This window comes from Amborella trichopoda, chromosome 4 (genome assembly GCF_054954075.1).
Source record: "Amborella trichopoda isolate Santa Cruz 75 chromosome 4, AtrichopodaSantaCruz75HAP2 v2.0, whole genome shotgun sequence".
Taxonomy (NCBI): Eukaryota; Viridiplantae; Streptophyta; class Magnoliopsida; order Amborellales; family Amborellaceae; genus Amborella; species Amborella trichopoda.
In genome coordinates this window covers 44,313,836-44,339,372 of record NC_142339.1, presented here as the reverse complement: position 1 = coordinate 44,339,372, position 25,537 = coordinate 44,313,836, and the positions used below count along the sequence as shown (strand labels likewise).

At 36.3% G+C, this 25,537-nt stretch overlaps 1 protein-coding gene across 20 annotated transcripts in view; it reads left to right on the top strand.

The window, feature by feature from the left end:
• LOC18435832 (LRR receptor kinase SERK2) overlaps positions 1-20,814 on the top strand; it is a 36,545-nt gene extending 15,731 nt beyond the window's left edge. For 7 of the 20 annotated variants that reach the window (XM_020668199.2, XM_020668197.2, XM_088865319.1 and 4 more), the window contains 8 exons: positions 5,157-5,300; positions 5,531-5,602; positions 5,700-5,765; positions 8,552-8,622; positions 8,765-8,908; positions 13,234-13,575; positions 18,766-19,187; positions 20,117-20,814. In XM_020668199.2, coding sequence (XP_020523858.1) covers positions 5,157-5,300; positions 5,531-5,602; positions 5,700-5,765; positions 8,552-8,622; positions 8,765-8,908; positions 13,234-13,575; positions 18,766-19,187; positions 20,117-20,431 — 1,576 coding nt within the window. In that variant the 3' untranslated portion in view covers positions 20,432-20,814. Of the gene's footprint in view, positions 1-5,156; positions 5,301-5,530; positions 5,603-5,699; positions 5,766-8,551; positions 8,623-8,764; positions 8,909-13,233; positions 13,576-18,765; positions 19,188-19,533; positions 19,632-20,116 lie in introns of all 20 variants that reach the window. The other 13 variants (XM_088865318.1, XM_088865320.1, XM_088865322.1 and 10 more) reach the window with 8 other exon arrangements.
• Positions 20,815-25,537: the final 4,723 nt, after the last annotated feature.

The following is a 25,537-nucleotide window of genomic DNA, read 5'->3' as shown; positions in this document are numbered from 1 at the left end:
TCCAAATTTCTCAGTTCCACCCACATTGTTGTTTCTAAGACGTAATGAGGCTGAAATGAGGACAGATCAGTGAAGTACTCGACCGGACAGCATGATGCTTTTTCAACTTTCCTCACATTGGACAAAGGAATACACTTGATTAAGAAACAAAAGAGTATCCCTATTGAGTATTTGGACTTTTAGCTAATTCAAACTCCGGGTTCAAGCCTTCCAAGAACTCAAAAATTCAATTTTGTTCCACAAACTCTTTGTAGTTCTCTCTATCTACCTTGCAAGCTTGTTTAAACATTTGTATTAGTAGTCCAATTCCACCCACAAGCTATGAAACAAAGAAAAATATGTTTGCAAGAGACCATTCCACAGGTCGAATATGGGAAATTTCCTATCGCAGTTGGAACACTCAAGCTACATTCTTGATTTGAGAGTAAGTTTGATGTACAGAGTCCAAATCTCTTCCAGTTTGAAGAAACAAAGAGCCTTTATTAATTGATGGTTGCAGGTGTGTAAATCTTACAACTTATCTCCATGAATACTCATATGGGAGGTTACACCTGAAATACTAGGAGGTGGAAGGGTATCCAAAATACTAGTACTCGACATTTTTGATAGAAACACGACAAAAAAACTACCAAGGAACCATGCTGATCAACATAGCCGGCCACTCAAAAATACCTCAAATGGGGACTCGAGATCATCCTTACAACAGATCTTGAAGAAAATTGAGTTTCACAACTCACAGACAAAGGTTTGATCCGATTCAGGTGCCCAACACTGTCTTTAACACCACCGAACCACACCAACCAATCTGGGGTTTCTGAACCTGCATAAAAAACTCAAAGAAGTAACTGCGAAAAGTAGGGGTTTTTTATCCTTCATACCTTTTTCCAAATCTAGGGTTTCTAACCATGCAACTGTTCAAGATATTTGCTCAGCCATATCACACCTGTAGGGTTCCAAAAGAAACCTCCTGAAGTAACCTCACTCTAATGCCAAAATAAAAATACATCAACAACCAAGGAAGGATGAAGGTGAAAGAAGAGAATAGAGATAGACATCAAGGGAAGAAGAAGAAGGTGAAAGAAGAAGGGAGAAGAAGGGAGGAAGAGAAAGTCATGTAAGGTCTAACTTAACCCCCAAGCACCTCTTCTTTCTATTATATTGATTATAAAACTTAAATATAAAAGTTCCCTTTAGGTGAAAAGAAGGACAAATAAGACCCTAGGGCTTAAAATACAATTAAAAGATAACTAGGAGCCAACATTCAGGGGGTATATAGCCCAAAATCCCTACTAAATCAGTTGTCACATGGGCATCATAAGGGAGTATAGGTGTTGCTAATCCAAAATCAGCTAATTGGGCTTCAAATTCTTCATATAAAAGTAAATTTCTCTATTTACCATTGCTATGGAGTATGTTGGGTTGGTAAGTTAGATGCAAATACATCAAGCCATGAGCTTCTCCTTGAGCTATACTAAGTCTACTGGCCAATTGGGCATTGATCCATCATTGAGCCTCACATGAAGGCAATAATCCAAACTCCTATTCTCCATGGAACACAAAGATGAAGTTGCTAATCTATTCCAAGTCTATCCAAACAACATATGTCCATACATACCTCAGCATAATGGTATAGGTGAGAGAAAAAACAGACACTTGTTGAATGTCACCTAAGCTCTTTTACTAGGGAAGCAATTCTCACAATAAACCGAATGCCCTCTCGTGTTCTAAAGGGAAACTCTCGTGCTGAAATTGTTCATCCCAACTTACCCATGTTCCTGTACCTCCCGAAGTGTTTGGTTGTATATGTTTTGTCCACATCCTTGGTCCAAAGAGGGACAAGCTTGATGTTAAAGCTTCCAAATGTAATTTTCTGGGGTACAAGTGTTATGATCCTATTACCAAGTTCCGTTATGTCTCTATGGATGTCACTTTCTTTGAATCTGTTCCATACTTCTCTGCAATAGGTCATGAGTGCTCTCTTCAGGGGGAGAATAAGATACAGTTTAGTGAAGAAATCACATTAGTTGTTCCCCTTCTTATTCCCACACCACTTTTATTTGAAGAGAGTTGTTTATCTGAAAGGAATGGTACGCATTCAGATGAATTGAGGACATATACCAAGAGGAGGAAAATGGTACAATCTGAAGTTCTAAGCAACCATACCTCAATTGCTAACCCAAAATCAGAAATAGCCCTTGACCCAAGTAACTTTTTCACCCACTTAGAGAATCCTAATTTGAACTTACCTATTTCTATTCGCAAGGGTACATCTTCTTCCACTCAACATTCAATAGGAAACTTCATTTCCTACAATTCTGTGTTTCTCTCTTATCGTGCCTTCATATCTTTCTCTCTGTCTTCTGTTAGAATACCTTGCAGTGTTACAGAAGCACTCTCACAACCTCAATAGAAAGGAAGGGATAGTCATCTCCCAGAATTGAAGTGGCAAGATCAAAGGAAGGGATAGTCATCTCTCAGAAAAAATGTGTTGGACATGTTACTACACATGGGTATGTTGGGATCTAAACCTGCATATATTCCTATAGAAGTCAATTATAAACTTCATGGAGAAAGGGGAGAGCTTCTCAAAGATCCTAATCAGTGTCGACGAATAGTGGGCAAGCTTATATATCTTATAATCACTCGATTAGATATTTCTTAAGCAGTTCTTGTGGTTAGCCAATTTATGCACGCACCATGTAAACCCCACCCCGATGTTGTGTGTAGAACATTAAGATATCTCAAGTTTGCACCATGGAAAGGGATATTTTCTCAAATCTGCTTGCATCTTGTTGTGAGCTAGAATCTCCTACTCGAAGACTCACATTTCTAGATCCCTCTGTGCTTATCCCCAAATCCTCTAATGTGTTGCCCTCCATGAATGTGGCACTTGTATTGAGGACATCCTGATGTTGAAATTTACACAAATGCTGATTGGGCTGGTTGCCAAAGTAATAAACGATCCACAACTGGCTATTGTAACTTCGTTTTGAGATACTTGGTTACTTGGAAAAGCAAAAAGAAAAATGTGGTGGCAAGATCAAGTACTGAAGCAGAATACAAAGCAATGACTCATAGTACATACGAAGTAATGTGGATCAAAATTGTTCTTTTTGAGTTGGGCGTTAGAGTTCGGCTTCCAATGACTATATATTGTGACAATGAAGTAGCCATTCATATCGTAAAAAATCCCATTTTTCATGAAAAGACTAAACACATTGAAGTAGATTGTCACTTTATCAGAGAGAATGTTGTTGCCAAGATTATTCAAACTCCTTATGTGAAGTCTAAAGATCATCTTGCAAATATCTTCACCAGAGCCATTGGACGAGATAGATTACATGATGTCACAAGCAAGCTGGGCATGATTGATATCTATGCACCTGCTTGAGGGGGAGTCTTGAAAATAAAAGGAATATGTTTTATTGTATTTGATGGTCAGAACTGTCATTTATCTTTTATTTAGCCTTTGTTTGTTTTATGTATCTAAATTAAAGAAGTATTGTTCATAAGTTGTAATTAGGGTTATTACTTAATGTTATAAGAGGGGTAGAGGTCATAAGTGACCTCTAAGCCACTCACTTTCCCTATCTATGTCTCACACGTCTCTCTCTCCCTTCTTCTTATTCATCATCTTTATTTTCTTTCCTCTCTTTTTCTCTCTAGATCCTATTAAATGGTTTTCTTCTCTACGTTAATTTCAACTGACGGCTTTTGCACATTTACAGAGAGGCAGGGAGAGCTAATCTCCCCCACTTCCACCAGTTGAAACCCTCTTGGAGACCCATTTCTGACTTTTTAGAGAAAGATTGGTCTTAGAGAGAGTTAGATAGAGAAAATGAGACATTTTTTCTATGGGGATGGGGGGGAAGAGAGGGAGATGAGAGGAAAGTTAGAGCCATGGGTTTCTTTTTCTTGGCCTTGGGTTTTCTCCGCAACTGTTTGAAGAAGAATGCTAGAGAGAGAAAATGGGGACTTTTGGAGCGCGAGAGAGAGAGAGAGATGAGAAAAAAGAGAAAATGAGACTTTTGGAGAGAGAGAGAGAGAGAGAGAGGTGGTGGGGTGGGGGCTGGGGGCGACATGGAGAGAAATGCAGTGGGTAGGTGTCCATGTGCCCCCACACCTCTTGCCAATGCCCTTTTCCAGGGTTTACACTTTTGAAAAAGAAAATTCAGGTCGGATTTGGTCTTCAATTAAGCTTTTTCTGTAGGGCCTGGGTCAAGCCCAAAACTACATTTTTGGGTTGGGTCGTGTCGGGCCTGTTTGCAACTGTTCAGGCTTTTCCCAGGTTGTGCTCAGGCCGGCTTGAAAGCAGCCCGGTGGCACCCTACTTACGCAAGTTCCGCCATGTTATTGTAGTTTGATGAATAGTTGTTGGCAATGGGATTGGGAATTGTTGTGGGGTCAAGTAGGATCATTGGATCAAGGCTACCCAAAAGCTCCATATGATAGGTATTGATGTCTGTACAATATTAAATCTAAGGAACTCAATCCCCATGTTTTAGGGATTTAGCTCCCCAATTAGATATGATCAAGTTCCTCAATTAGATGGGAATAGCACCACAGCCTAGCCACTACGAGCTCCTTCTATGGGTTTTTAATGATGTCTCTTCCACTTTATATAGTTCTCTACCATGTGCATTCATGGTGTTGCATATTAATGCAACTGGCTATTTGCATATATGATTCATCAGCTGAAAAATTTGATTGAGGAGCCTGGAAATCGACGTTCTTACAATATTAAATCTAAGGAACTCCATCCTTATGTTCCAAGGATCAAGATCCGAAATTCTAAAAAACAGGATCCTTAGAATATCCCTTTCTAGAATTCTATGATCAAGCTTCTAGAATGGATCTCCTGCCAAAGTAAGTGATCTTGGTAACTATGGTTTTAGGCATTGTCTTGAGATTATTATAAAGTGTGGAGAATGCAAGTTTTACTTATGTAAGAGTGAATCTTTTACTAATGGCTAGGAGTAAGAATGGTTTTGTAGTTGTTGGAACTTGCTGAAGTATTCTCTTCACACAAATGAAAGTTATTAATTTATGAAGAAACTATTTTGGCCATGGGGAGCTTGAGGAATTTTACTATCAATTCACAGTAAATTATGTTTAGATTTTGGAAGAATTGCCTACTTATCTTTTATTTCATGCAGGGAGTTGCAAGACAATCATTTATCTGGTGTTTTACCTGATTATCTTGGCAACTTGGTGAGCCTCCGGAACCTGAATTTGGCAAATAATAGTTTCAGAGGATATTTGCCAAGTCAATGGGGCCAACTTAAGAACCTCCAGCGATTGTAAGCTCGCATGCCATTCTTCCACTTCATCTAAAATGAAGTGCTTTATAAGCTGTAATGTTGACTATTTCGACATTATTTTCTTTGCAGCATTTAGGTCATATATTTTTCATTTTCAATCATGTACTCTTCTTTTGATGAAAAGGACACACTTCTTTGTTACAAACCTGCAGTTGATTTTGTATGGCATTTTAGTTGACTTTTTAAATGCACTATTGGCCATTATGCAGGGTGATAAGCAACAACAACTTAACCGGAATTATTCCCCCATCATTTGGACATATTTCAGAACTAAAGGAAGTGTATGCCTGTTCATAGAGAATTTACTGATGAAATTGGGAAATCATTGGTGAAGGTGTTATTGCAGTACTCCTAAAAGTTCTTTCTGCATGTGCCCAGGGACATTTCTTCCAACAATTTGAAAGGAAAAATTCCTGATGAGTTGTTCTCAATTGATAAATTCAAGTGAGTTTCAAAACTTACATGAACTTCTCTTTGTTTATTTGATGGTGTACGTAATGCACGATTTTGGCAAGACTTCTTTGTTTTTTTTTTTTTGGGATGTCATGAAGATTAAAATTTACTCATCCGACCTTCAATTACGTGGATGAATCAGCCATGGTTGTATAGAAAATCTCTCTTTATTCGTTCATCCATAAAATAGAACACAGCATGCTTGGAATTGATCAACTAGGTGAATCTTGATCACAAAATGAGGTTTTTATGCCACATGCTGTTAGAAGATGAGATATGCAAGAAATTGACTCTCATATTCTTTTACATTGGTTTCCACCTCTAATAATCTCTAGGTACATGCTGACATTTTTTGCTTTGGCATATCTTCTTGGAACAACCAGTTCCATCCTCTAATCATCTCACTTGTTCACCTTGAATGCTTTGGGCATTTATTCTCGTTAGTGTTTGGTAGAGAACAGTGGATCTTTCGGGGTTTTCACAGAGCCACCAATATCTTTTACACTTAGCTACTAAACTTATAATTGCCAGTAAGCCATATGTATTTTGTCTTTTAGCACACATTCATCCAAGAGAGTCATAGTTCAAATACTTTGCTGGCTAGATACAAACTCCCCCGTGTCACTGTGCTTGCTAAGTCTCCAATTCTCGAGTGTTAATGTATAAACTCTTATGTGCCTATAGCTGTTTCTATTTCCTTACAGATTATTTTTATGTATCCCTGTATAGGTAGATTTGTAATAGGCACACGTACATGCACAACACACTTATATTTATAGAGCTCAGCACCCTTAGTGGAGATGAAAATGCTTGAATTGGAGTCTTGGGTTGCTCGTCCTGGAATCACTGGTAGAGTTGTCAATTATATGTATGGTTTATACTATAAAGTGTTTATTGGTCTTTTATTTCAGAGTTATGTTTTGTTTTCGAATGTTCGCACTTGGCTTGGAATATCTAGAAGCATCTAGATTCAGAATTGGAGTTTATATACAACCATTTATATGATCTGAAAAGGGAGGGATGCATTTTGTTTAAATCAACAAAGAAAACTCATTTGGGTTGCTTCAATGTTGGGTCTTCTATTGTCGCTCTTGCAGGAGGTTTTACCTAGGTTTATTGAGAAATCTCAGAACCGGCGGTGATGAAGGTTCCTTCTTTTATTTTTTTTAATCTCTCATCTCTTTTCACTTTATGTTGGGATTTCTCCCTGCATCAACCCTTCTCATTCAGATATTTGTACTCTATAGAGGGTATTAAACCAGTATGGGTTCTTGTGAAAAACTAGTACTCCTCTTTTACACCCTTAAAGCTCAAGTTCTCTTGGCAAACAGTCTTGTGTGCAAAACTTAACAGGTCATGTTTTCATTTTTTTACACGGTATCAGAGGAAATGGCTTCTCTTTGTCCATAACCCCTCTTGTGGAGCCCTAAAACACAAGTGATCTATTGTACCTTATCCTTTTTGTTTTCCTTATCTATCATTTGGAATGTTTATTTGTCAATTCTCGTTGTCCATGAGCAGAATTTAATCAAATTTAGTAGCTTTGCAGGCTTCTTGTATATTGAACATCCAAGAATTCTTCAACATAGTGGAAAGGTAATAATATTATGGGAAAAATATTCTCGTAACTTTCTTGGTTTGCTAGAGAGTCACCATGGACTTTGTGCTATAAATTTTAATCTATGTGTCAACCTCGTGCTTTGGCACTTCATCTTTGATAACTTCTGAACAGATGAAACTTCAGGTGATCTATTGCAACTCCCAATAGTCAATCAACCTAGACAGAATCAGTTTGCTAGGCCTTACAAACTGGTGTAGCATATTCCATAATATTAGGCCATCACTTTAGAGCCTCATCCTTTTATAGTTCTTTGCAAGCAAATTCTCACTTCTATTTGGTTTCAGTGCCTTTTTGTTGCTTGAATTTATTTCAAGGGTCATGATTCCTAAAGCACTCGTTATTTTCAAGGGTCATGTCTCCCTTGCTCCGTCAGCACAATCCTGGATTTGACATTTGGAAGTGCATCGTTCAAACTGCAGGTTCAGTATCTCATTGGGTGTATTATGTCCTTTGTAGGATCATTTATTAGTTTGCCATTATTGAATTTCCTTCAAGCTTATAAAATATTTTGAGACTTTCTTTCTAGGTTGTACAAGTTTTAGAGTCATTGTGATTTGAACTTCTACATGTGCCTATTGCCAGCTATGCACCAACCTCCCAAGCCAAATTCAGTTACACTCAAAGACGCGTGCACAAACGTGCACATTCACACACATAAAACTTCAATCCATGCATTCATATGCTGGCAGTATGTGTAATCTGCCATGTGCTGTTTTATTCGAGTTTGTGCCTATGTGGTGTGCTATGTTGGGTTGGTGTGGCCATAAATAGTAGCTATATGTGGCTGCATGTCACATGCATGGCTGTCATATCCAGCTCATGCTAACAGAAACTTATAAACCAGTAATTTGCTTTAATGTGGCTATGTGTGCCATCTAGATCTCATGTACTTTCTGTTTCTTTACACGCTAATGCAACGGGGGACGTTGTCTAGTTCTTGTGATTGTGAGACTTGCATAAAGAATTTCCAGTAATTCAATGAGATTATCTGGTGTTTTTGAAGAGACTGATTTCCAAAATGTTTGATGTTCCTTGATATGTATTTCTGCAGCATTAATTTTTAAAATAAGATATTTCTTGTGTTTCAATTTGCATGCTCGATTTCTATATTCGAAGCAAATGATTTCACTTTAACATTTTAGTGTTCTGCTTTCAGTTTTTCAGGGAACCATCTTGATTGTGGATCAAACTCAAAAACTCCTTGTGTCTCAATCTCCCGAATCTTAGGTTTGATGTTTAGATACATCTTTTTGTCTTCTTTTGTTTTACACAGAGAAACATGGTCATGTCTCAATGTTATGGAAGATTTAGCTTTTTTTTTATTTTTTTATTTTATTTTTTTAATGTATCTTTACTAATGTTTTGGCAGATTCTGCTAGAAAGCCAAATTTGGCAGTCGTGGTTGGGGGTGCAGGAATAGGTGCATTTATCCTTTTATCTATTGGTTTTATCTTTATTTACTGGAATCGACGAGAACATTATCTTAGACATGACATCTTTGTTGATGTGCCAGGTACAAATTTCGATTGTCCTACTTATCTCCGTTTTCAGAAGAACTATAATAATATGAATTTATTGGGAAGTTGTTGTTTGCTACTGGTGATTTTGACCTTGACCTTGACCTATATAACCCGAATCATCTTTTTGTACATGATCATTCATGATATGACCCTCTAGTGCCGAGATCCTTTTATGCGTATACACAAAGAGGATATCCAGTTTTTGATATTGTTTATTTTAGAAATCCAAGTCTTAGATGATCTCACGTAGGCCAACCATGAAATTTTACTATTAGTATCATATAGTATCTGCTATCATATAATCCATTTGAATAAATTTGATATTGCCTTTTGTTTGTGAGGGTGATTCTGTTATTGTGCGTTGGTAATATGGGCTGGTGCTTTTACAGTTGGAATTGTAAAAAGTCCTTCGTTATTTAAGTTCTAGGACTCAAGTATCCTTTGTTATTTATATGGCCAGTTTTGTCCTTTCATATTTTTAATAATATATGTAAATTTGAGAAGTGCGTGATACTCGCACAGACCTCTTGGCACTCTCTTCCCTCTATCATGTTTCTCATGCCTCACTCTCTCCTCTCTCTCATATGATCATATCTATCTCTCTTCTTTCTCTTCTTTCTCTTTTCTCTTTTCTCTCTTTAGGTTCTCTAACATGGTATAAGAGCATATCAAAACTGACCTTTTCATCTTTCCCTTTCTTCCCCTTTCCTTTCATCTTTTCTTTTCTGTTTGTCTTCTCTTTTCCTTTCAAAAAGGGGGGGGGGGAAAGGAAAAGCCAGTATGGTGGCCTGTGGGTGCTGTGGATGTTCGTGTTACTAAAGTTTTTCTCTTGGATGTGGAGGAATAGTTGCTGAAATGTCTCAAAGTGTGTGGCTGAAGCTGTAGGAGGTTTGGTGGGGTTCATCCGTGAGTTCAGGCAGAGGGATCTTTGTTCCTTGATGCGTGAATGATAAGTATCTTTATCCTTTTAAGTGGTTCACAACATTGTATTGATTGGAATTTGCTTATCCTTGTTGTCCTTGTTCTCCTTTATCTTATATGCTCATGGATAAGGAAATGAGACCTAGAATCTTTAGTTTTTCTGAAACTGTGGGGAGACAAGTCACCTCGGTAACATTAAGGAAGACCAATTATGTTGTATGAGCTCAATTTGTCGAAGTGTCCTTTGGTACAAGGAGAAAACTAAAATACTTGACCGAGGACAAGCCTAGTAAATCTAATAGTAGATACAAAGAGTGGATGAGAGACAATTACATAATCATGACCTACTTATAGAGTAGTATGGAACCCCAAATAAGTGCCAATCCAACGTGTCAATATATGTTCTCCTCCCACTCTTTCTGACTCATGTATTACCGATGGATTGGCATTGAATATAGTTGCAAGGAGAGGTGACGGAGGCAGAGGATGGAGACATGGTCGTGACTTAGGAAGAGGCCAAGATAGAGGTAATGGTGGTAGGGGTTGACGAACTATTGTGGGTATACAAATCACAAGGTTGATAAGTGTTAGGACAAGGTTCGTAAGCCTGCTTGGGTAAATCAAGTCCCTTACACATTTGAGAGTGATGACCTTTATCTAAATGGAACCAATGTTTTTTAACAACAATCAAATTCTGTTAGCGACTTTGTTGTGCTTTCCAAAGAAGAATATTGTAAATTTGTTAAACAAGTACAACAATCTATGGTTCCCTCTTCCTCTTTTATTGCCACCTTCCCAATTTGGTACTCCTATGCTTCTTGATTATCAAAAACCTGCTCCCTGAAAATTTTGAGGGAACAGTAAAATTAGCAAGAAACAAAGCCAAACACAAGTACAATTCAAAGAAACCTAGTGTTTCTTCTCCACACCCCAAACTAGGGTTGCAAAGGCTTAAGTTTTTTTCTCTTTCAATGTCTAAAAATCATGTGGAATTGACCCTCTCAAGGCTCCACAAACCTCTTATATATTATAACTTAATGTTTTTAAGTACAAAAAGTGTCCAAACAAATAATACATTGACCCATATATCCTAACCAACCTTAAAATTCGTAATGGCAGTTTTACCTCTGTGAACAGTTCTCGTGAATAATGCTCGTGAATAGTACTTGTGACCATTACTAATGAAATATGCAAAAAAAATATAAAACTGAAAATCCTAAAACGCTAAAAAACCATAGAAATAAACCTTAAAACTAAAACTATAATATACATCCTTTGAAATTGCATAAAAATAAAAAATAAGGATAAGTTTTCCCTTCTTCATATTGTCACCGAAAACTCACTTGTCTCTCTATGTCTCATTCTTTATTAATGAGTTATACTAATCTTGTATTGCCTTCATCCAATTAAATGCCTCAAATGAACTTATAACATCTTTAAAGCTCATTGACTCGTCATCAATTCGACATTATACCTATAGTAGTCATCCAAGTAACTATATCTCTTTGTTTCTCTAGTAGTCCTCCTGGATGCCTCAGTTGAATTTATAATCTCGTTAAAGCTTATAAACTCATCATCAAATTCTACGTTATACCCATAGTAGTTATTCAAGTAACTGTGTTTCTTTGTTTTTTAGTAGTTCTCCTGAGATCTAATGTAATAGTACCCATAGTAGTCATCTAACTAACTAGTTTTTTCTCTAAGTGTTGAATTATCATGAAGTTCAGGTGGATTTCTTCTTCAATAACATAGGACAAATCCATAGTATGTAGCAACTAAGATACATTAGTCTTCCAAAGTTAGAAATTATGGGCATCAAACTTATCAACCTTTACTAAATCAGCCAATGTAGCTCTAGGATTTGTCTTCTTTGATGCAAATTGAAAACCCCTAAGCTTTGATGTCAAGTGTTGGCCCTATTGCATTGGATCTTTTGGTTTTTTAAATAGCAAATAGTGCTATATTACCACATAAATTGTATTTCAACTCAACCAGGAAATTCATCAAACAATTGGCATGCAGATTATCTTTCAATATAAAAATCTGTCACTACAGCTTGCCGTAAATTTCATTAAAACTCTAAAAATGATGCATTAAGATCACAACTTTGTCATGCACAAAAGAATCAAAACCCAAAACCGGTTATGATTTTTGTGAACATCATCCAAGAGTGCTAATCAACCGAAAGCAAAAATCCGTGTAAATCATTTCAATCGACCAAAAATAATGCCCTATAGTTTTCTACTTGCTAATGCAACCTTTTCCCCAACTTCAACTAGTATTTTAAATACAAAATTAATGTTAGGAAATAATCTACGGAGAGAAAGTGAATCAGGGAGCATGGTATTATAATTTATCCCATGACACTCCAGCGCTCTTACAAAGTTGAGAAGCACGTCCCTTTACCTAGCTCACAAGGAGAGAGAGGGGTTTTCGAAGAGAGAGAGGGAGCTCATGCAAGGTTTTTGAGAGAGAGAAGGAGCTCATGCAAGATGCCTTAGCCCCTCAAAAACCCTTTCAAAATATATAGCCACTTCGAGCGGAGAAAGTAGAGATTTGTAGAGAGAGAGTAACCAAGTGTTGCTTTTTGATGGCCACTTCTCATTTCACGTGGTTCTCTTCTTATTTTATTTCTTTCCCTTTTAAAACATTTCCAAGCGGGGTAGGCGGGGAAAAAAAGAAAATTAAAATTGGACCCTTTTATTTCTCAAATATTTTAGAAACATTATATTTTCTTCTGCACTAATAAGTCGAAAATGAATCCTTGAACTTGGAGGACTCAAGATAGCAGATTAGGAGATAAAAATACTGGTATCTTTCACATATATCAAGCTGTAGATTTCATGGAAACATTATATCATGTCATCAATATTCAATTTTTGTGCAACACCCTGGGAGGCTAAGAGTTATTTGTCAACACAAACATGAAAATTTGAGAGTTACATGTCTCGATAAAAAATGAACTTTGATGGGATGGCTTTGTTGATTCTCGATGCCCATGTGTTGCTTTCTTTTTGGACAGTGATCACTTGTTCATAAACAAGAATAGACATTGTCTGTTGTCATTTGGTTCATTAGTTTTCAGAAATTTACCACTGTCCCTAATGGGCCAATTGCTCATTTCCTGCACGGTTCCAAACTTCACCTATATTAGAGACTTTTACTACGTGTATAGAACAATTCAGTATGCTTCTTAACATTTGTGTGTTTTTGCGAGGGAATGTAGGCCCTTCAGCTATTCCGCTTCTTGTTCACTTTACATGTTATTATTTACTCCATTCTGAATTAGTCTCAAATATATTTATTTTATTGCACAACTAACAACCCAGCAGAGGTGATATCCCTTGCATGAGAAGAGCGCATTGCATTTATATCTGAATTCATGTTGCACTTGTAGGTGAAGATGAATATAAGATTGCCTTTGGACAACTGAGGAGGTTCTCTTGGCGTGAGTTGCAGGTGGCGACTGACAATTTCAGTGAAAACCTTGTTCTTGGACAAGGGGGATTTGGGAAGGTGTACAAAGGCATCCTTGCTGACGAAACAAAGGTTGCTGTAAAACGTCTAACCGACTACCATAATCCTGGTGGAGAGTTGGCATTCCTGAGGGAAGTTGAGCTCATAAGTGTAGCAGTTCATCGAAATCTTTTGCGATTAATAGGATTCTGTGTCACCTCATCAGAGAGAATTCTTGTCTATCCATTCATGCAAAATCTTAGTGTCGCATACCGCTTACGAGGTAACTCCTGGCCTTGCCTTTGCAGTCTGGATTTATTTTCTGTCCATCAAGTTGAAGTATCTTACTTCTTTGACATCTGTTATTGTCAATAATTTTTGCTCACTTGCACCTTCAATATTATGAATTTTATTATGTAATCCCAAGTTTGGCTTCTGTTTCTTCTTAAATTGGATGATACGAGTCATTTGTCTCTTCTTAAATAGGATGATACGAGTCATTCTTGTCATCTATGTGGATCAATTTTACTCAACGTGCATAACGATTTGAGATGGAAATCCTCAATTTTTGATTTCATGCTGCAAGATTGGCATATTACTTGATAAATTTGGTCATCTCAAGTGTCTATATATGTTCATTGAGATATGCCCAATAGTCTCGTATTTAGTTTAGGAAAATGAACTGTGGATCTGCCATGGAACAACTGACTTCTGTATCCTCTTACAGGAATTTATGCCAGTGCTTTGGTGCTATTCATTTGGGCATCTGTTGTTGATACCTAATATGCCTGCATACATTTGTATGCTTAATGTACTTTTATGGACATGATGCTACCAGTACTGATACCAACTATACTTTCATAAACATGAAACCATACGCATATCAATATAAGCATGAATAAATTATAAAATCGTATCCAACAATATTCTCTTTCTGATATTAATGATCTGTAGAAAAAATCTGTAGCACATATTGAAAACTTAATTTGAATATTTTAACAATACTGTTAAAAATGTAACATAATAAAGCTCAACAGTTATATATATATATATATATATATATATATATATATATATATATATATACACTGTATACTGCTTCATATTTTGCAAACACTATATTTAATGGGATGCCCATATCTGAATATGTGTCGTGGATTTTGGGTAATGCTGTGTGTCACATTCTCACTTCTGTCTGTGCACAACCTGTATTTGTATCTTGGCATCTTAGATAGATGTGACTTATGGCTAGTTCAATCCTAAGCTAAGCTTTTCTGCTCTAAAATGGTGGCTGTCAAAGTAGAGTTCTTGTTATGAGAGAAGCTAACTAGCTATCTCATAGAATAAATAATGTTTTTCTCATTCATTTTAATAGTGGTTAAAGATGAAATTGTAGATTACAAGAATGATTGGTTGTAGGTATTGACATTGGACTTTTGTGGCTGCATTTTTTAGGTAGTAACTTCATTTTTATCTTTGGTTTATCTATTTGTGACATATTCATTTTTATGTGAATGTAATTCATATATGTATGCTAGTATTGTCTGTGTCTTTATTTGGCATGCCCATGCCTTTCCCTGGGCATTTTGCTTTTGTATGCCTGAGATAGTACAGGTGTATACAGTTTTCATTCAGATCTTCTCATCAATGTAAGGCATTGCTTCCCTGGTCCCTACTAGTGAGACGCAAGAGTGTTTGATGACAGTATTCAGGAGGAAATGCCATGACGGATTCATTGCTATTGTAATGGATTGGAAACTGGAATTTTATGCCACTGTAATTTCTTCTGCCTCTCCCAGAAATAGAAAATATTATGTAAACATAGTAATCGTGCCTTCACCTAGGAATTCATAATTATAGACCTTTGGATACTGAAGGTTTTACCTTAATTTAGACATTGCTCAACCACTTTCTGAAGTTCAAATTTGCATGCCCTATGCCATTGTCAGACAAAGTGCAATTATAAATTGCACTAACAATGCACCTTGGTCTTGCAGTTGTTTGGTAGTTCTTTGCTTGTCACTTTTTCTTTTTGTAAACAACACACCTCTTGGATTTTTTTTTTGATTTGTAGGAGTTGGAGCAGTTCAGGCTCACCCAAACTTGAGACCCACTGGTGAGAGTTGAGTAATTTTAGTGTGCGTGCCTCAGGATAGTGTTTCCAGACAACCTAGTTTTTCTCAATTTCTCCCATCTTACTTCCAGTATTCGTTAGTTGCTTGATATCATCCTTCTCTAATTTCTAGCAAATTGTGCCTACAATGTCATCTCGTCAGGCATCAAGAATCAAACTCTTGGAATCCCACATTTTTGCCAGGCCTTTTTGGAACTTGCCTAATTCTAGTTAAACTTCAAGCACTTGCTTTCTAGGCTAACATTTACTTCTGCTAATCTGCTAAATCTTCTCCTTTATAGCCTTATAGTTTAGCCCTATCCTGTTTAAGTCCTCAGCATGAATCTTCCTAAGTGAGTTTTCCCTTATTGCATCTCAATGCTACATTGTCACCATGTTAATCTAATTTTCCTATCTTTCGTCCATATTCACTACGATCAGTATTTTTTCAAACGTTGGATCTTACTGCTTATATATTGCTGCTAGAGAAATTTCTGCTGCAAATAAAATGGTTGTAACTTATTCATGACAACACTTTCTTGGGAGATACCTGGAGGACTTGTCATTACACCATGGCCTAAAGCTACTGATTCTGCATTAACTATGCAAGATTTGAAGCCAACAGTGCACTTGGTATCGCATTAATTTCTGCATCACATAAGCCCCACAGCAGTTAGTGGCATCTTACACTTCAGCTTTGAACATGTCGAACCACATGAGGGACTTGTTAGGATTCCATCAGTTAAACCAAGGTGTTTCTTGCTTCATTTAGGGAGCCTAGTTTGTCGATAGCTAGTGCCTTTCATCAGCAAGTAATTCTGGGATCAATTCAACATGATGTATCCCAAGTGCATCAACGAGAACCATAGATTCTTTGAATTTTCAAAACTTCTAGCATAGGATGAGCTGATCAGATTCTGAAAGTTCCATATAGGTTTTCTATTTGAACCTTGAGGTTGTTCTATTAAACGATGGCCATGCCGGTCCCCCCAAGAAACCTCCACAATACTTGTTGTCCACTGCCACTATATGCATCTCCACTAATTGCCTTGTACCTATGAGAGGTTGTTGGTAAGTTGAACAGGTTTTGATTATGTCTACTCTATAGCTTTTTCAGGTACTAAGGTTCTTTTATCCAGACAACCAGGTTTTATATTTTCTAATCATCCAAAAGGCGAATGAAATTCATTGGATTTCTTTTGCACATGTGCTAGTTTTAATTTGCATTTCATAAAGCCCATTGATTCAACATTGTAAGGTTTCTTGAAGTTTGAACAGTGGGAGTGTATCAAAGGGCTGATTTCGTTCCCTACATATTCTACCGTCTTGATGTATTGGTCCAAGTTGAATTTGTAAGTCAAATGCTGGCAAAGTATTTAGACTTATATTTTAAATGCTGGTATCCTTTCTCAGCTGGCAAAATTTTGATGCTTGTCTCTATAATGATTTTGATCAGGAGTAATCTCCAATTTCATTGGAATAAGTTTTATCTTCAAGTCTTTTTAGTTGTTACAATATCACAAGGGAGGTGCCCTAATCCAGGATGCTTTGTGGTTGAAGCTCTCTTACATTTAGTCTATGTTCACAGTACAATACCATCATTATGGTCACCATTTAGTGCATGCATCTTTCAATTTTCCTCTACTTCCTAATCTTTAGATCATCTACAATCATATTGCATGGAATGAACTCAAAAAAATATTTCTCCTTACAAAGATGCAAATTTTTACTAGAGCTTTAGAACTAAAAAAAAACATGGGGCACTGATTTGTTATCAATTGACAGCAAGGTCTGTTTGAAGAATGGTTGACATTGAGCCATCATTGGTTGAGAATTAAGATTATGCAAAAAGCATGCTAAGGGACAATATCTTGAACCAATGTTGCCTCGGAAGAAGAAATTGAGGGTGGAATCATATGACGAGCTATGATACCTGGATATTTCTATCTGCATAGGGGACCGTTTTCAGCATGTATGCTACTGATACTAGATATTCCTGGGATATGTTAAATGACATAGACATAAATAGAATTGAATAAAGTATGGAGTGGGGTACCTGCATTGATGGTAAACATGTTGACAAATGCAACATAACATCCAGGATGTGATTCTCAGGAAGAGTACATGTCTGGGAAGATATGATTGCCTAATCATCATTATAGGGAGATTCTTAACTCTTCACAGCAAGTTACTTTTGATCCTTCCTGTGATGTTCTTTTTCTTGGTGGAGTCACGGAGATATATTATTGGAATCCTGGTATCATGTGGACCTCCTGGCTTTTTATGTGGAAGATCCATTCCTTTCTTTCTTGGCTACTGCTACAATTATGGAACTTCCTCTTAGCTTTTGTACTTTGTTGTTCTTTTATTTAATTAAAACCAGTAGCTTGTTGATTGGACTGTATCCAAGTGTAAATTCCTTGATCTGCAAATGTATATTTTCATCCATGATATGCATTCAAGAGTTAATAAATTAACTTTAACTTATCAATGTAGCAAATTTCACATTCTTTGAAATCCTTGGGAGGTGCGCTGTTGACAGCTGTGCCATATTTGCTTCTTGCGTGAAGCCTGTTGGAAATCACTGCTGTATGAGATTTCTATTTTTTAATTTTATATCTTGTTTGCACATTTGATTTCACATAAATTAGCCACTATACAGAATCATATTTCACTGGCTATAGGGAACTGTTCTGATGACTATCAAAAGCATATGTATGTTTAATAAGGTGAGTTCAGCTTCCCAACAATTGTTTCATATCTTGCTGTATTGGAATCTACCATACTTCTCGATGCCTTTCAAGTGTTATGATTATAGTTAAATTACAGGAATGAGTCACTTCAGCAATATCTGAGATCATATCTATTCTAGATATGTTAGTATGAGCGACATTGGCCTCAGAGACATGAGGAGATATTATCCAACATAGCTGTTTTATGCGATGACTGGGTCACCTGATAACCTTGAAATGCTCTTCTGCATATTCATTAAGTTACCCTTTCATTCACATCATTATAAAAAGAAAGCTAACGTGCAGCATATACTGGTATTCTGAGTAAAAGTCTGCATGTTATTTGCCTTATGAACACAAATCATTTTATTTCTCTATCTGCATGTTATTTGCCTTATGAACACAAATCATTTTATTTCTCCATTTTTTTTCTTTCAATAATACAATTCTTGTATGCATGGTAGATCTAAACCCCTGTGAGAAAGGCATCGATTGGTACATGATTTAAATGATTTTCTGTGGCTATCTTATTCTTTTATGCATGGTTACAGTTCACTGATTTCACTTCAGAAAATTTCTGGATATTATGGTAGTAGGGTACCATTTGATTCTTATGTCCTATGAACAGAATTCATACCTTGTGTCCATGCTCCAGATCTGAAACCAGGGGAGAAGGGCCTGGATTGGCCAACAAGGAAACGCGTGACTTTTGGTACTGCTTGTGGTCTAGAGTACCTGCATGAGCACTGCAATCCTAAGATCATACATCGCGATTTGAAGGCTGCTAATATTCTGTTAGATGATGACTTTGAAGCAGTACTTGGGGATTTCGGATTGGCAAAGCTAGTTGACACAAAACTTACTCATGTTACAACTCAGGTGCGTGGAACCATGGGGCATATTGCTCCAGAATATTTATCCACAGGAAGATCATCAGAGAAGACAGATGTATTCGGCTTTGGGATCACAATCTTGGAACTTGTAACTGGGCAGCGTGCGATAGACTTCTCCCGCCTTGAGGAAGAGGATGAGGTTTTACTGCTTGATCATGTATGGCTTGGTTATTGAGCTTAATTTTCTGTGCCATGGTTTATTTTCGTTCATTGTACTGTCTACTTGCAGGAGGATGAGATCAATAATCACTGCATGTAAATGTGTTTGCGAGTTCCTTGCATGTCAGCTTCTTGCTAATGATAATTATGATCCCACCCACTCAAGATTGTTAAATCCTTTCATGGATATGTCTGTTTCTTCTTTTGTATGATAAATGCTTAGGATCTTTTCATTGTTGATCATGCGATTGTCCTGTTGTTTGTCTGTAGATGGATAGATACATATGCACAAATGTTTCCTTATATTTGTCCGTTCTCATATTTCTCTGTATTTGCAAATGTAGATGTATGTAGATACATTCACTGTGGCTTAAGGATAACCAATTAACAAATCGTTTTACCCCGTGGTGTAGTGACATACCTGATATATGATAGATTCCAGGTAAATAACATCCCATCAATGTGTATGTTATGTTCCAGTAGGCCTCACTCTCTCTTCTATACTTTTTGTCTGTTGATTCGGATGCTGTTACCTCGAATTTTAGATGCATCAGTTAGAACCCAGTTCTACTTGATCATTTCTCTTTCTTTTATTTACAGAAGAATTATCAAAACATCCATAAGAGGAACAATTTACCATTTGGCCCATATCTTTTAGGTTAATTTCAAAATACCCATATAAAAAAGCATGGTTTTGAGTTTAAATGGTTTCAAATGGGTGAATCGTTGGATTTTTTATCTCTCGTGGTTATTTTGATAAATTTCCCTTTATTTATTTATTTTTGGGTGATCCTGATTTCTCTTTATTGTTTCCGCTGTTTGCCAGTTTGTCATTTTTTGCATCAGCCTAGTTCAACTTAGAAAAATTAATGTTTTACTTGGTTGTGACATTATTTCCACTGTCATTCATTGTTAACACTGATGCAGATCAAGAAGCTACACAGAGAAAAAACACTCGCCGATATTGTAGATAAAAGATTGAAGCAGAGCTATGATCCTGAGGAAGTGGAGGTCCTTGTTCAAGTGGCGTTATTATGCACACAGAGCTCACCCGAAGACCGGCCAAAGATGACAGAAGTGGTGCGCATGCTGCAAGGAGAAGGGCTTGCTGAGAGATGGGAAGAGTGGGAACAGCTTGAGGTTCTTAGGAGCCAAGAATATTCAGTATATCGGCACCAGTTTGCTTGGGCTGAGGATTCCACTTACAACCAGGAAGCTATGGAGTTATCGGCAGCAAGATAGTATAGTTCTTTGAGCATAGTTCACTTTAATGCATAACTTAGCATCAGGGACTGACTTCTTGTAAGTCACTTAAGGGTCTTAGCCATCAGCTGATTAGTTTGTATAAGCAGTTTGGGTCCACTGTTTCTAGTGCATACTTTAACACCAGTATAGAGCACTTCCATAAGCAGAATAAGCAAAAGGTTGCCAGAGAAAGAGAAATAAAATGTATAATCATATTTATAGAAGCGAAACTTACCTTGGGGAAATAGCATGTCTAAGCATCTTTATGGAACATACTGGATAACGATCCATGAGTTTTGTAGCGATACGGTTTATGAACCAGGCATGGCCATCCCTTCTATTTTCATCTGGGAATGCATCTAATATTGCTTTTTTGGTAATTCAAGGATTCAACTCTACAAGCAATTCATTGGTATTGCATTTGATTTATCAATGATTAGCACATCATGGTTAACGGATTGAGGAATAGACCAATGCAAGAGCAGAAGTTTAATTTGGATGGCCTAGTTAAGAAAAAAAGAAAGACTGAAAATTATAAATACTCGTGTAGAAAGGAGCAGCAACTTGACACTGTATGTGAGAATTCTATATTCATATTAACATCATTACAACCAAATGGAAATATTATAGCTGAACATTAAAAATAATAATAATAAATAATAGAACACTGCTGCTGAAAGAGCTGCAACCTGACACTGTTATGCAAAAAAAGTGTTGTTGTTACCATCTTTAGAGTCAAATGTACATCCGATATAATAAGGGAAAATGTAGTATATGTTTCATGTGTATGATATACAGTACATCTGGTGTAACATCAACCATCCAACCTCATTGGTAGTAGAGATGATTTATGTTTAGCAGATGAAGAACATCTAAGTGAAACTGTGAATCATTACTTTCCTTGAAAATGTGCAATGGATGTCCTGCCCCCACCAGGTTGCTGTATTGCAATCACATAGATGCATATCCTATAACACAAACACGTGCATCTGTGCACACACGAGCAAATTTTTAATTGGCTGTTGGATAAGAGTAATCTCTGTTAGCCATAGATGATGGGAGATCAGTTGAACCCAGCACTATATCAAATAGGAACCATAGACAATGAAAAATATTATGTTCTTGGTATTGAGCATGGTGTTCGGTCATTAGATACACATCCACCATCCATATTTATCTGCATATGGCAGGCATAACTTTTTCTCCACCATTAAGGTAGTGCCATTTTTAGCAGTAATAGTGTACTCCACCCACGGTTAAATATCTACGCAGATGTTGGCTACAGGAACCCAATGCCATACTTGTGATTGTAAAAGCATGCTAGCCCTGCTATAGTTAGTTTTTTAATGGTCTAAATTATATTTTTGCTTCTTATTCATGGAGAAAAAGTATATTTGGAAGTTATATAGATTTAGCAGCTGAACGTGCATACAGTTGAAGTGTCATGTTCCTCGGAAAAAATGGGTATAATCATATGTATTTTAAATACACTATGTTTAGGTGTATAAGACTTTTGGATCGTTCATTGTATGGATTGGAAGCCTACCCAACTTGTTAACTTGATGAATATAAAGCAATACTGTCGTTCTACCCTTTTTAGCCTGCTCTTTTTCAGTCTCACACTTTCTCTCTCTACCCCTTCACCCTTCTATCTCCTAAGGTAACAGAGTGCCAGCTCAGATTGTTTATTTTATATCATTTCCAGCCATTTTCATCTGGCGAAAATGGGAGTGCTGCCTATCTCTCTTTATCCTTTTCTTCATTCTCAGTGTAGGAATTCTCTCTACCACTAAATCCTTCAAACTACATTTTCATTCTAGGAATTCTTTCTCTACCACCTAGGAATTCTTTCCCTGCCACTTAAGGAAGAATCTGAGGTCAGCACACTTGTCGACAGTTACAATAAGCGTTTAATGGCTCAGATTGAATCTGAACCGATCTGACGGTCACGATTACATTTTGTATTTTAATTTGAATTTTTTTATACAAATATAAATCACTAAATTGGATTGTTAAAAAATAGAAAAATTTAATAAAAATATTTCAAAATAGTTCATCAAAAATAAATTGATCAAAATACTTATCAAATTATTTTGCGAATTATTTTTTAATATTTTTATTACGTACACCATGATGAGTAAACTATTTTTTAATATTTTTATTAGGTGAGTCTAAAAGAGTGGACATCCCAAATTTTATGTGATTTAGATTTATAAAAAAAATATTAAAATTAAAATATAAAATACAGTCGTGAGTATCAGATCTTCTACGCAAATTCAATGTGGGCCGCTGAGCTTATACTATTCCACCATCCCTTAGGCTGACTGGATTCTCAATTGGTTTGGTCTCTCTCTACGAGGTTGGATATGATTGTGCAAAAGAGGCTAAAAGGTAAAAGTTTCCTCCAAAAAAAAGAGAGCCATGATGGACAATGGTGGAACCGTGAGTAGAATTTACTGGTGAGAAAGGGGGTAATGGCCCTTGCTAACGGCAAGATCACGATAGCAACATAGAGCCCTTGCCAAGAGAGAGAGGCATTCTATTTCACACGGAGAGAAAGGAGGAGAGGAGAATAAAAAATCTTGCATTTCATAGAGTGAAAGAGAGGGGTACTGTCACGACCCCACTACCCATCCCCACCGACACTAGAGGGCTTGGGACTGCCTGAGGACCGGTGGGAACAGCATGGAGCGGTGTCGCAACAAGCATTGCAGTAAATTGGGGTAACAGAGGTTCTCAATGCCTTCAATAACAATGGTATATGCCTCTATTACAATGAATGGTTATGTCTCATCAAAAACCTTGACCAGAGAGGGGTATGGAAGAAGGGAGGAGAACGGTTGGTGCAAGGGCAGGGAGTTGTCAGAAAGGAGTGAGAGAGGCGGCAAAGAGTTTGAATTGAAATAGTATTAGAGAAATGTGGTTTTCATATTTGAAATCTTTGTAACAGCCTTAAAATATATATATTTTTTTAATTATAACATTTAAAGTTTTAAAAATAGTGTAGATCGAGCATATCTATGAAAACTTGAAAATCTTGAAAATTGATGATCTAAATATGCGTTACACGAACAATTTTCAAAACTTATGATCCATTTTTCCTCATGTCCATGTATCGTGATGTCGAGATGATCAATTTGAAGATATATGAGTATCAAAATAACCCCTTCTATAGTAATTTTTGAGGTAGGCTCTAATTTGATTATTTAAAGCCTCGGCTCTATACAAACTTTTTCCTTTAAAATAAGGGATAGAAAGTATTATTGTCCCGTTGTTCATGTGAATTCATAATATAGAGGATCATTCCTCAAAAAAAATTGGTCAAATGTTATGACCAAGAGTGGAATTGCCGTTGTTTACACATTCAGCACATCTGTTAGCCCAAAACGATAACACTTCGTTACCTACGGACCAAGAAAATCTATTTGTGAGCCCTTATGCATACATAGCAATTCCAATATGATTAGATCTACCTACTAAATCCAAAACGCACCTACCCAAAAGATAATATTCCTTTCAAATTTAAAAGATCAACTAAGATAGTAACTAATCTATAGGAAATGAATTCCTAAAAAATGATAGCAACTTTTCCTAAAAAAAATATAAAGAAATAACTAAAAAATATCAAAAGAAGAAATGTAATCCTAACTCCTAAAATAAATATAATTATTAAAAAGTAACCTAAAATATAGCTAGCTACATCTTTAAAATTAAATTTAATAAAAATAAAAATAAAATTTGCAGCAACTAGATCTTGATCTGCATCAAAGGGGATATCAAGAAATGAAGCAGTTTTTTTAGGGTCACAAAGTTACCATAATTTCTTTTGTCCTTTGGGTTTAATTAATGATACACTTACAACCACCCGATTTGAAACCCGATGGATATGATTGATTATGATGTCCTGCATTAAAAAGAAAAAAATCTCTTTGTGTACTTTTTCATAAAATATTTCTCAATGCTTCCTATCTTAAAAATCTTCTAAAAATAAGAATGGGGTTGGGCTCGTGGTGGTAGCACAGCTTGTGTCTCAACTAAGTTCTAAGCTTTCATTCTCACCAAACGCATTAAAAAACCACTACCGATTTAAAAAACAGGCGTTATACTTTAAATATCCGTTATTCTTTGCGTTATTACGTATGTACCAAATAGTTTTCGTTATTACATGTATGCCCGTTTTTTATCTTTTATAAAGCAATTTAAAAAAAAAAATACCAATTTATCCTTTTTCGAATGTTGAACGACCGAATTTGAAGGCTTTTCGGATGTTCAACATCTAAAAATAAGCCGAAAGTTTAACGATAATATTCCTATTTTTGGGTATTGAGCATCCGAATTTAAGGGCTTTTCGGATGTTCAACATCCGAAAATAGCCCGATAGTTAAATAACCCTTCATCTTCTCTATTCTCTACGTTTTGCTATGTGGTTCTCTGTATTTGCGTTGTGAGTGTGTATTTGCTCTCTGAGTGCGTGAGTGCGCCTATTTGCTCTATCATTAGTAAAGGAAAGTAGATAGTTCAGAGATTCGAATTTTCAATAGTGTACGTCTTCGTCAACATTTCTTAGATTTTGAAGCCATTTCACAGAGTGAAGATATGTGGGTCAATTTTTGAGATTTAGATTGCCACCTGATTTTTGGTTAGGGTTTATACTCAAGCATACTAGTTCTTTCTTGTGAATTTGATTTAGATTGAATTAATTTGTGACTCCATTTTGATTGTATTAGATTTTTAAAATTTGGGGGTTTTGAGAACTTGGAATTTTGTGGCCTCTGTAGAACTCTAAATTTTTAAATTTTGGGGGTTTATACTCTTAGATAGTTTTAAGTATAGATTTGTGTTAGATTAATGATATCTTAGTAAAGGGTTTGTTGATAGATTGAGTAGCTTAACAATGAAAATTTGTATGTGATTTATGATTCAAGTACATATTTACTTTGAACATTTTGCAAAGTAATTAGTGAGTAGATTTATTTGAATTATGATATATGATTCAAGTAACAATGACTAGACTTTGCAAAGTAATTCGTATCTAGATTTATGATTGAAGTACACATTTTTTTTGAACATTTGAACATTGTATGTGATTTTTTATTCAAGTAC